The 12,343-nt window shown below is 33.6% G+C and overlaps 1 protein-coding gene across 2 annotated transcripts; it reads right to left on the bottom strand.

The window, feature by feature from the left end:
• Positions 1-182: 182 nt before the first annotated feature.
• On the bottom strand, positions 183-6,892 carry LOC125052048 (uncharacterized abhydrolase domain-containing protein DDB_G0269086-like). 2 transcript variants are annotated; one of them, XM_047652696.1, is made up of 7 exons: positions 6,593-6,892; positions 6,477-6,523; positions 4,914-5,395; positions 3,389-3,592; positions 2,711-2,801; positions 1,241-1,477; positions 183-436 (listed from the first exon to the last, which is right to left on the bottom strand). In XM_047652696.1, exons 2-6 carry the CDS (start codon positions 6,505-6,507, stop codon positions 1,242-1,244), a joined length of 1,044 nt encoding a protein of 347 aa, XP_047508652.1. In that variant the 5' UTR covers positions 6,508-6,523; positions 6,593-6,892; the 3' UTR covers positions 183-436; position 1,241. The 2 variants fall into 2 exon arrangements, with proteins under 2 accessions (XP_047508652.1, XP_047508653.1); XM_047652697.1 differs by lacking the exons at positions 183-436; positions 1,241-1,477 and having other exon boundaries at positions 2,489-2,801; positions 6,593-6,877.
• Between the last annotated feature and the right edge of the window lie 5,451 nt (positions 6,893-12,343).

Here is a 12,343-nt window from a genome sequence, read left to right on the forward strand (position 1 = left end):
TCGGACAAGCTTTCGCAACTTTAGACCAGATAATATTCAGGATAATAGTGATGACGTTTTTGAAATCCGTACCGAAATCAATTTTTGCATAAACGTAACGGTCTAGAAATTTACACCGTTTAACATCGTACTTAGTCATTCATTTCTGGGTATACCTAAATAAATTGATAAAGGAGAGTAAAAATAATAACAAAATTTATTGTACTAATCCTTAAATTAGATAACATTATTTTGTATTCAACAATACCACACTTAAAAAATTCAGGCTACGCAGGTTGTACCGAAAATACTAAAATCTTAATAACATCATTAAATTATGGCTTCTTTCTATAATAAATTTGCCTATATAAAAACTCAATTTTACATAAAATTAATTCAGGAATTTATTCTTCACAGTCTTCTTCCTCTTCTTGTTCGGGTTGTTCCTGCGCAGGTTCTGCAAGTATTCAAGCGATGTGCTCTTTTTGAGTGTGCGTAAACATTAAGAATTGTTTTTTTAAGACTCAATTTACTAATATTATTGAAGTACTAATTTTAAAGACAAAAATAAGTTTCCAAGACATGAAACTAGGGACGGTGACCTTTTATAACTAATATAGGTACTTTAATCAGGAATAATTTGGTACAGTAGAAATGTATGATTTCGTATGTTTAGGAAATACCCACAGCCTACGGCTACAGAATGCGATTGTTTCTACTTAGATCTTTTTTGAACAAATTTTGCGAACTTAGTCAAATGTTTTGGTTACATGATGTCCATAATTTATCATGTATTTAATAATTCTGAAGAACGCAAAGCCGACGGAGAGGGCTTTGTTGCGTGTCTATGGGCGGCAGACATAACTGGATAAGTGTTTTATACTCGCTTCCGTTTCCTGTTAAAACAAGCTATTGAAGGCAAAAAACTGATTTTTGACATTATTTACTCAGGGTTAATGAAGGCTCACCTCAAACGCAAATAAACGCGCACAGTGTTTATACTAGCGAGTATCAATAATTTCTTAGCGTGTAATTCGATTTAGGATATGCGTGTACACAGTAAACATTTAATTTATATTAACACTATTAGTATGATTAGTATATCGGCATTTAGTCCTTAAATACCTTCTAAAATTGAATTTAAAGTGTTAGACAAAGTGTGTTCTAATGTCATGAACTACTCCAACCAATTTACTATTTTACGTACCTACACTAATTTCTACTAACAAAATTTATAGTACAGGAAATATACATTACTTACCTCATTGCCATTGAAAAAAGCTTGGCGTTCCAACTAACTGTTGATTATTGAAATTGGAAAATTGAAATTGATTATTTTTAATATGCACATGAGGTTTTTGTCGTAAAAGATAAAACTGAAGGTCTGACTTAGGTTTTAATAGCCTCGAGTCAGGGGAAATGGTCAATTCTAAAGACTGTTGTTGGTTTCGAGGCTTAGACGGCAGTTTTTCTTCCTGTGACGTCCATGGGGTTGCCTCTGTAAGAAAGAAACCTAGCTTTACGAGTTTGTGCTGTGCTTTTCATGCGATAATATACTGTGTATATGTCCCTCTTTGATTATTATTTGTTATGGAATGGAGTAAATTTTGAGTGGGAATATGGGATATTAGCCGAAATAGTTATTAGTGTTTTAAAGGCTATTTCGATAATATTCTTATTTTAAACTTGTGCATTTTTATATTGGTCGTTATATATTAGTTCGTATACTTCATTCTCCATGTTATCTGTTAAAGTGAGATGTCAGAAGTCAAACGTCATCAGTCAAATAGTCGAAAAAATTACAATTTTTTCAAACAAAACATTTATTGTATCACTATTGTTCTGGACATCGCACTTATTTGTCTAGTTAGTGTTGTTCTCAAGATGGTTTTACTTCTCGCTTTTGTAGTTTGTACAAAAACGAAAGCTTGTAGTTAATAAATATTTAGGGTGACCATATACAAGCGTTTTATCGTCTGGTAAAGGTTTAAATTGCGTATCAGACTGACTAATCAGAAAAATCAGATTTAGTATCTGGATCTACATTGAATAACTTGATATGGACGAATATCTTGACGAGGGAATCTAAATCCCTCTATATAGTGGTATTCATAAATGTATTGAATCCTAAATTAAGTAAAGAAAGTTTTGTCATATTTATGTTTAAAGTTATAAACCACTACCTGTTTGAGGCTTTTAGTGCATTATCACATGTATTTGGTCATCCTAATTGTTATGTTATAAAAGTATAAAAATATCACATTGATGGTTACTCAACACTCTAACTAGCTTTTTATTTACATCTAAATTGTTGTTATCAAAATAGGCGCTTTAAATAAATTAAAATGAATATAATTAGTTGTACCTATTTTAATATCAAACAATGTTATTGTTAATACATGTCTAAATTTTGTCAGGCAAAAGGACTGGGTTTCACGTAAATTTATTATAATTATTATTGTAGCTATCTGCTAAAAAATAAAAAATAAATTTTTTTATTTTTTTTTCATTCAAGTAGTTAAAAACTTTTTTTGACCAACTCTTAAAGATGTTTTGTAAGACAGCAACGCAGTATCCAACGCGCCTCTTATTAATAACTGTTTTACCTTACGTGTTTGCCCAGCCTTATTCTCGACTTTTTACTAAATAAACCTATCCCGCTACTGGTGCTGATATTCCGTCTGGTAGTACTCCTGGGTTTCGGGAGCCCTATACTCTTCGCTGCTCGTACCTTCATGTGAGGAGTCTTTCTGCCCGAGGCCTGCTGCTGCCGCCTTAGCTGCAGCTTCTGCTGCGTTCGCTTGAGCTTGCTGTGCTGCAGCCTGAAATTTGATTTTAGCATGGACTGACTAGACGTTCTTTTAGTGTACCTATCTAAAATGGTAAATTTAGCTCGTTTGGCCTATTTTCGTAAACTTTATTGGTTAATTTTACTTGAATTTAGAGTACAAACATTTAAAAATTGAAGTGCACAAATGGAAATAAAGAAGAATAGAAAGAATGGAATGTTAAGTTAATAATTCATTATTGTTAGAAAAAGATCGATATTCTTATATCTTCCATGATATATTGGTACATTGGATTCTTCACTACAGTGACCTGTTAAGAAAAAAAATGTTTATTGAAGAAAAAACCTTGCAAAACAATTCGGCATTTATGATGTATTTTTAAACCGTTTAGTTAAACACGTAATTTACGTATTTAACTACGTTACGATACAGTAAATAAGGTAGTTACTTTTTTGGGAAGGGGAGGTTTAAGACTAAACTAGTCTTTATTGCTACTTAGTTATTATTAACTATTCGTTTAGTTAGTTATTACTAACTTTGTCATTATTAACATTAACTGCTATTATAAAAAAAACTTAACTTTCTCCTGTTCCTGCATAAAAGTAATTAATCAAAGCTACCTGTGCTTTCCTAGCAGCGGCCTGAGTAGCCTCGAAGTCAATCCTGACACCCTTGAGTTGTTCCTGCAGAGTTTGCAGTCTTTGTCTCGCAGCCCCCACCATGGCAGTTTGAGCTCCGAGTTCGCCCGCTGCCTGTGACGCGGCTTCGTTCGCGTTCTCCGACGTCGCTTGCGCAGCGTTCAGAGCCGCTTGGATCACGTTTACCTAACAAAAAATATTAATAGTCATAAATCTCGCTGGCTCATTTGAAGTATCCGATTTAAAACACCTATAAGTTTAATATAGATACTAAACATTTGCGGGTTAAGAAGTGTTTAGAAAAATTGTAAAACATTTGAAATGGGAGCATTATAAAAAAATTTATACGAATGTCTCTTAATCTATGATCGAGAAGGTTGGTTATTATGTCAATTAAGTTTATAAGTGCAACCATATTACGTAGATCCCGGCAGATAAGTAATAAGAATTGACAAATAATTAAAGAATGGAACGGCTTACGTAGGAGTTATTTTTTGGTCTTTTCCTACGATAAGTACATTCCCAAATTTTACTCCAAAATCTGGTCAATAGCCGATACTTATATCATGCAATAAATTCGATACACGTTTTACAATAAGATATCAAATTAAATATCTAAGTATAGCTGTTTCATCAAGTTATACTGAAATAGAAAAGAAAATTATTCCTGTTTTATCTATAGTCCTTAACCACAATTAAAGTTATTTACTTTAATTAATTTCGTACATTACAAAAATTCCGACTAAACAAATAGAAATACATGAAAAAATCTTGTGTCATGGTCAGTAACTGGGGCGTGTCGGTGTCTCGACAAATTACATCAAAAAATAAAAATAAGCTTTAGTATTGACAATGAATAAAAATTAGGGCCAATGAAATTACATTGCACTTTCTAGTAACCTCTAAAATTGAATATACATATTATCAAAACATATTAGTTTTTAGGAAGACATTTAAAGGAACTTTAATTACAGTTTTAATTAATTCACAATTGTCCGAGCATACTTGATTTTTAAATGTACGATTTAAGACACTGTATTTTAAGATACTAACTATTCTTAGAAATTTAATAGTCTGTAATAACAGATGATAAAATATAATAATAATACTTGATGGATAAAATATTTATAACATAAAATTGGGATTTTATTTGGAAATTTTTCGTATTGAACAAAAGAAGTAAACGCGTTAAAAGCTGAAAATATTTTTCTGTTAAGTAATAAGTTCCTATTTTATTAAAACTAAAATCTTTTTATTGCAGTGAAATAGTGTACATTTCATTGCGAGTTTTGCACGTTTTTCAATTACTTGTAAATTATGTAATCATATTTCTTAGGAATTGCGTTCATTATCGGTAAGAAGTTAGTTTTTGCTCAAAAGCGACTGTAAAATTAGTCCATTGTCAATTACATCGAAGTTTCCTAATTTAGTTTCACAAATAAAAGCTTAATAAAGGCAAATTACTTTGTAATAATGTACCAAAAATACAGTGTCAAGACTCAAGTACCTGATGCATAGCTTGTTGTGCCGCCTGCGCTGCCGATTGTGCTGATCTCTTCGCCTGCTGCAGCTGCATTTCTTCTCCTTGCAGCCCAACCTTCGCGTCTCTCACTTGCTGTTCCAGCCCTGCGAGGATCACTTGTTTTCCCGCAAGCGCTGCTTGGGCCGTTGCACTGGATTGTGAAGCTGATTGAGCTAGTGTATTCTTAGCAACATACGCAGCTTGGTATGCAGCGGCTTGCTGATTTCCCAGCGCAGTTTTCGCTTGATTAGCGGAGCCAACAGCGATTGTTCTTAAGCCAGAGCCTCGGCTGAAGCCCTTTTTGCTTGAATCACCAGCGGCCGCTTTAACTTCTTGTAAATAGGCATCGTAGTGGTTTGACTCAGCGGGTTGCTGGACTTGTGCTGAATTTTCATACTCATAATCGTATTCTGCTCTCTTAGGTTGCTCTCGGTTTGCAGGGGCTGCTGATGTCAGGGTGATGGCACCTGATAATGAAAAGAGATGAGAATATATCATGTATAATATCACTACTACTGAATGACTCGTTTTAAACCAACTGATACATGTAAAGATAACAAACAATTATACAATTGTCTACGCGTCAGTGCTTAAAATTACGACATTTACAAATAACCAATAATGTATGTAATTAATCTAATCGGAAGTACAGAACACGCGAAGATTATCTACGTTTACAATTCCTTATTTACGTCGTAACCAAATTACATAAATAATAATATTATGTATACGCATTTTTATGTTTTTAAAATTAGTTTTTGTGTAATTGCTGTGAAATGAAATACAATATAAATTTATCTTTTTTCCTTGAATGTTCTTGAATTACATAATTACAGCTATACAAACATTGCGAAAAATCTTTAAGGGTTTTTTAAATACTAAAAATTCTCTAACGCCTATAACCCGGATTTTTTAATATCATTTACTTCTGCTATCGAATGCAAGACAATTACTTTTTCTGTCCAAATGTATTTTGTATGTAATTGTAGAGAGATTCACAATTCGTGTTCTTTAATATTTCTGATACGACTACTTTGTTTTTATAACCTTACTAGCTGACCGGGCAAACGTCGTTTTACAATTTTATTTCTAGGAAACATTTTTATAGTTCAATAAAAATAACTATCTACTATAATAAAAAAGAGGAGTTGATCGTAAAGGGGTGAAAATTAGGAGTTGTATGTATTTTTGTATGCTGTAACATAAAAAAATAAAAACAAAAAGTTTTGTCTAAAAAATAAAAAATTTAATGGGCGGGAACAACCTAAACATTTAGGGGGATGAAAAATATATGTTGTCCGATTCTCAGACTTACTGAATATGAATAAAAATTACATAAGAATCGGTCGAGCCGTTTCGGAGGAGTATGGGAACGAACATTGTGACAAGAGAATTTTATACGAGTATGTTAGATGTTACTACCCTACTCATTATGTTTTTCTAGTGTCACCAGTTTGATATCGTGTACAATTTGTTTATGTACATGTTATATATTATTTATTGGATTACGCGCAAATTATAAAATAAATAAAAACTGTTTTAACTTACATATAAGAAACAAAACTCTTTTAAACGCCATAGTGCTACCAGACGGACTGAAATCACAAAAACACTTATTAAAATTTAATTAAAAAAACAAAAAAATATCACTTTGCCACAACTACCTTCCAAAACTTTCACGTATACTTGGAATGGTTTATCTATTTTCGGGGTTGTCCCCTTTACGTTGGTGGTACAGTAATGTACGGACTGAAAGTCGATATTTCTATTTATAGCATTCGTTCGATTGGGTAAACTGAAGAATGAAGTATCTCTATAGAGTGGGGAATCACGAAGCGCTTGTGAAAATGTCACGTTTAAACAAAGACAATTTTTGGAACTATTCAATGATCTCGTGATGGATAATTTTGTCAAATCTAGTAGCCTACTTAAAGCCCATTGAAAAGTAAGTTTAAATGAATTCTCTACCAGCTCGATACATTTTATTAAAAAAGTAATGGTCCACACTCGTGTAATATTTTTTTTTTCAATTACTGTGAGCTGTTTTGTTGTAGTACTGTGCGGTTCATTTGGCTCGGTTGTAACAGCTCTAGTCATATCGGTTTTAGATTTATAAGTTTCATGTTAAAATTATTTTTATGATGCAAATATTATATCACCTAGCTTCTACAACTTGGATAGACAAACAATGTATATAATAGTATTGTCTATATATAAAAAATCTACTATATAAAAATAAGTCGGGTTTTCCTTCCTGACGCTATAACTCCAGAACGCACGAACCGATTTCCACGGTTTTGCATTCGTTGGAAAGGTCTCGGGCTCTGTGAGGTTTATAGCAAATTCAGGAAAAATTTCAACAGAAAAGCGGGATCACCAAACGAAATGTTACATAAAACGAAGCCATCTGGTGGCGAAACGGAGTTCGCCGAGTTTGCTAGACACTCATATATTTCTCCTATAAAACGGGATTGGCTGGTACTGCTTACTTCATATGCAAAAAGTTTTTTTTTTCAAAGTTATCTTTATTAGATTTGACCTAATTTGATAGATGGTAGGTGACCTAACAAAATTCAAAACTAGACAAATTAAAATCGTTAAAAATAAAATGAATACTATTAGATACAATGTTTAATACTGATCTAAAGTTCATGTTTGTAAAATTTCTAATATACCTAAGCGTTCATCCGTGTGTCCACAAAACCTGTCTTAGTGAATCATAAACTATGTATCAACTGGCAACTATTGCGTGCAAGACCTTACATATATTCCTGTTCTTTGCACTTAGATAAGTTGAATTCTGCTGTTAAAATTCCTTATACTAAGCCAGAAGCATGTATGGAGTAGTATTTTACGCAGCAATTATTGTTTCGCTCGAATACAGGACCTATTACTAGCTATGAAGGCTTTAATTATTGTGATAGGCGAGGTTATAAAACGTTTTAATACGTATCTATAGATCATCGCTAGATGCTACGGTCAAATGAGTCTGAAAGTATCTGAAAAAATGTTTCACCAATAGCTTTTAATACAAATTTCACTAAACAGACTGGAAAGTGTTATTTAACAAAGTCGTGGATTATACGAACAATGAAAAACCAAAATCGAGACTTAAGGCTGTACCTAATCGAATCATCAAATTACACTTCCGTCTTTTTGTCCAAGGTAATTCGTAATATTACTTATATTAGAAAATACAAATCTTCTTGGCTGTGAAAAGTAAATTCAGCAAAGATAAACACCAAAGACGCCATGATAAAACTATTACGAATACGGAAAGATCGTAATAAATTTCGCTATAAACTAAAAAAAAAATTGGTCGAGATACAAGCGTTCTCCATTTTCTTATTCGAAGAAGCTTGGACTGTGAGAATTCAAATAAAAGAGGCTAGATGTCCTTCAGATCTGGTGTTGGAGACGGATGCTGAGGATTCTCTGGACAGCGATAAGGTCGAATTTATCAATTCTCAGAACTCCAAGTGACCACCCGTCTTTTTTCAGTGTGTAACCAAAGAGCTTCTGAGCTTCTTTCGACACGCACAGGTCCCGAAAACTTGGAGAAGGTTGTGGTGACCGGTGCAGTGTCAGGCACGAGATCCTGAGCCCGATCTTCAACTCGCTGGACCGACCAAGTTAAGGCCCTTACAGGCCTACACAGGCGCTAAGGCTTGCCGAAGAAGGAAGGAAGATATGCAACACCTACACGAAGCAATGAGTACTTCAGTAATGAAGAACCCGACTAAAGAATAAGTAAGTAGATGTAACGAAACATATATTTTTGCGTTGAATTCATTTAAGTACGGTAAATAAAATCGTTTCCAAAGATTCATTGCTGTAATATGCATGTGCATGTATGTGAACAAACAATTTGAATTTCCCGTTAATAAAACATGTATAACCTAGGTAATATCCCATTTTGAGTAAAGTGAGTTGTTCTCAGTTACTCTTCATAGATAGTAATGTGTAATATTCAATACATCAATAATTAATTATTATCAGTGAAAAATCATGTTTATACCTTCTGGAATAAAGCTATCGAATGTTAATTAAATTAAGATTGTATTATTTGATTAGGGTGCCAGGGTAAATGACGATAATTATACTATATGTATCTTTAAAATACAAAAAGACCCGATTGACTTTTGCCTATCTAATGTGATCCATTAATAGCATCGTACCTACACGGTATATTTTTATAGAATCATTCTCAAATCATTCATCATTGCTTTTAGTTTTAAGCTTAGGTACTTTCGGATTTATTTACTTCAGCCCTCGGTAACAAACCGTTTGAAAGTCTCATAAAACATAGGTAAATACGAGCAAAAAATATGACATTATTTGAATATCGCACCTTGGCCTGCTTTTTGATAAATGTTACCTAGGAATTTCTTTTACTATTTCTAAATACAGAATTTGTTTATTACTCTACAGGGGTTCAAATTCAACTACGTTAATTCAAAGAGCCATGAAAAGGGAATAAGTTTTTAAGAAGTACCTATGTTGAATTAAATTAGCCTACGAAACTACTCACTAAGCTAAATTAAATATATGTAGTTTTATTATTTGCTTGGAAGTATAGAGTTTTCTTCATCATAGCGTTCGGAAGTTAAAAAAGGTCTCTTGCTTTATAGGCAGGCAATCGGGTATTAATTTGGTAGCTGATTTGCTTTTTTTAAATAAATAATTGAACCGACAATTACAGATAATTGAACACTCTGAGTACCTACTTAATGTTCTCGATACGTAGTAAGGTAAATTTAACAGGGCTATTCAACTTACTGAATGGGTATGTATGTAAAAAAGTCGAAGGCTTTCTCATCTTCATACTTAACATCCCTTATGAAATTTCGTGAGAAAGATTCATATAAAATACATGGAAACCTATTTTACAAATTTAAAATAGATTACGACCCGGCTTAGTGGCAATCAGCAAATAATTGTATTGCAATATCGTCACGTGCCGTCTCGCACCTCGGTTGATCAATTGAAAGACACTTTATGAAACTGATGTTCCGTAAGCTGCATTGCCCGTTTCATTCCAATCTTTTTACATTTTAAGGAGAATTTTGTCACTAGTTGAAGTTATACAAAACAAATATAACCGAGATGCAGCATCTGGTGTGAAGGACTGACAATCATCACAAAAGCTACTAAGAGTTCTCTTAAGCTTCATGATGGAATCCAATAATAACTCATCTAGCCATACATTTGGGTAGGTTATTATCGTTATAATAATATTGATTAAAATTATCTATAACCAAAATTTTCCTATTGTATACGTGCAAGATTTTTAAAATCAATTTGATACCTTCATAGTTCCTATTGTGCTCATTTGGTACAAACATAAAATAAATCAATTAAATTTTCTCGGAGATTAGATCTGATGCTAATGTTAGGTATAGTTAAAATACTTGTTATGTATAACATTGTAGTAGCTGTAGTTTTGGTATCGTTTAAGTATACTCAATAGTTTATAGTACATAATTATATTACTAAGTATTTATTATTTAACGATTGTATTAAATGTTTAATGTAAGATAACAAGTGCCATTGTTGGGGGCCTCATAGTGGTAGGGGAGCCCAAGAGGGGATTTCGGGATTTACTAAAGCGCGGCAGATTAATATATAGGGGGATACCTTGTACCCGGTTAAGTACCTCCACAAAATATGAGGCCCATATATAAGGCCGCCCGTGAAGGAGACAGGATCAGATTAGTAAAAAAAAATTGACCATCAGAAATTCCCGAGCGCGTCAGATTAAGGTAGGGTGAGTTAATTACATCCTAAAAAGTGTATATTCCACTAATCTGACAATTTGAGAGTGACAGAAAAAAAGGGGACGGCAACAAAGTTGTAAAAAAAAACGTCATCTCGACATTCTCGAGCGATTCAAGAATAATGAAAAATATATAATCTGACGATTTCCGCAAGCCGAAATAACAAAAATTCGTCGATAAAGTTAAATGCGTGCAGCTGCGTGATGCCTACATTTCCTTAAACCGATCGGAATCTACTTAACGGCGTTCTAAATATTTCCCTCAAAATTACATTTCCTGTGAATTTGAACCGATTCGGACTGATAGATTTTGAGAAATTTTGAAAAATCTTAAAAAAATAAGTTTTTTTTTTAAAGTGGTTTCTTTATCGATCAACTTCAAAAACTACGTCGATCGCTACCAAGCTGGTCAAAAGCGGTTGATTAGTTCGAGAGATATCGTGAACGAAAGAAACCCGAAAAAGTGTTTTTTCGGGATTACTCCGAAATTTGTGGTTTGATCAATTAAAATCGATCAAACAAAATTACTTATGTGGATGATAAAACTGCGTCGAATGCCGCCAACCGCGTGAAAATTGCTTGATCCATTCAAAAGTTATTGCGGTTTGAAAATTCCAAAAATAGTGTTCTATGAAACTTCTATCAGACTTTCGAGCTGGGAGAGCTCAAATGCATAGAAATGTTATTTCTTTGAACTCAGCGAGCTCAAAATATCAATTTTAAGCGCCCAGGAATGGAATTAGCGGGAAGTTGCAGGGATGGCCCTTTAGGTGAACCGTTTTTCTAATTTTTTTTTGTCAGATCAGGCGAATCCCTCTAGATAATCGTCAGATTATGAGACAGTACGTTTAGAACATAAAGATGAACCACATATATCTTAATCTGACGCGCTTGAGTATTTCAAAATTGCGATTTTTTTTTGCAAATTATGAAAATGGCGTGGGTTTGCGTCCCATCGAAATCGTCAGATTAGTGAATGAGAGCTTTTTTTTGGTGCACTTAACTTTGGTGCAATTTTTTTTTCATTTTCAACCCTTAAATACAACCACCCGCATCATGCAAACGATCAGATTAACATACGTACATTATTAAAAATACGTAGGGCATTGATGCTATCAATATCTGACGCGCTCGAGGATGTCCATGCAACAGTTTTTATTTTACATATTTAACAATCTATAGCCGCTTCCCCCACCGATGAAAAGGTATATATCATATAACATTTTTTTCTTATTATTATCTAAGCTTTGCATCCCAATAGGTCTCTACGACGCTCGAGTAAATCCCCATTTAGCATCGTGGGCTCCCCTACCATAGCCTAGCGGTCTTATTAAGTGGGAGCTAGGTGAGGGGTACCGGGTTCGATTCCCGGTTCGAGGGCAAGTTTTAATTTAATTTAAATTTGTTCTCGGCCTTTGGGAGGGTTCTGCGGTACCGGGCGAGTGCCTAAACCGTACATGGAGGACACGGTCGAATTTCTAAAGACAAGCACGAATTATAAAAAGAAAATCCTATACTTGACGCTGGCTAATGCACAAATCGTGCCAGAGCCATTAAAAAAAAAAAAACGATGTCGACAGCTGACATATGCGCTGACAAATAATGTGATGACAGTTAAATAATGACAGTTTAATTTTTT

The sequence above is a fragment of the Pieris napi genome, chromosome 8 (genome assembly GCF_905475465.1).
Source record: "Pieris napi chromosome 8, ilPieNapi1.2, whole genome shotgun sequence".
NCBI classification, from domain to species: Eukaryota; Metazoa; Arthropoda; class Insecta; order Lepidoptera; family Pieridae; genus Pieris; species Pieris napi.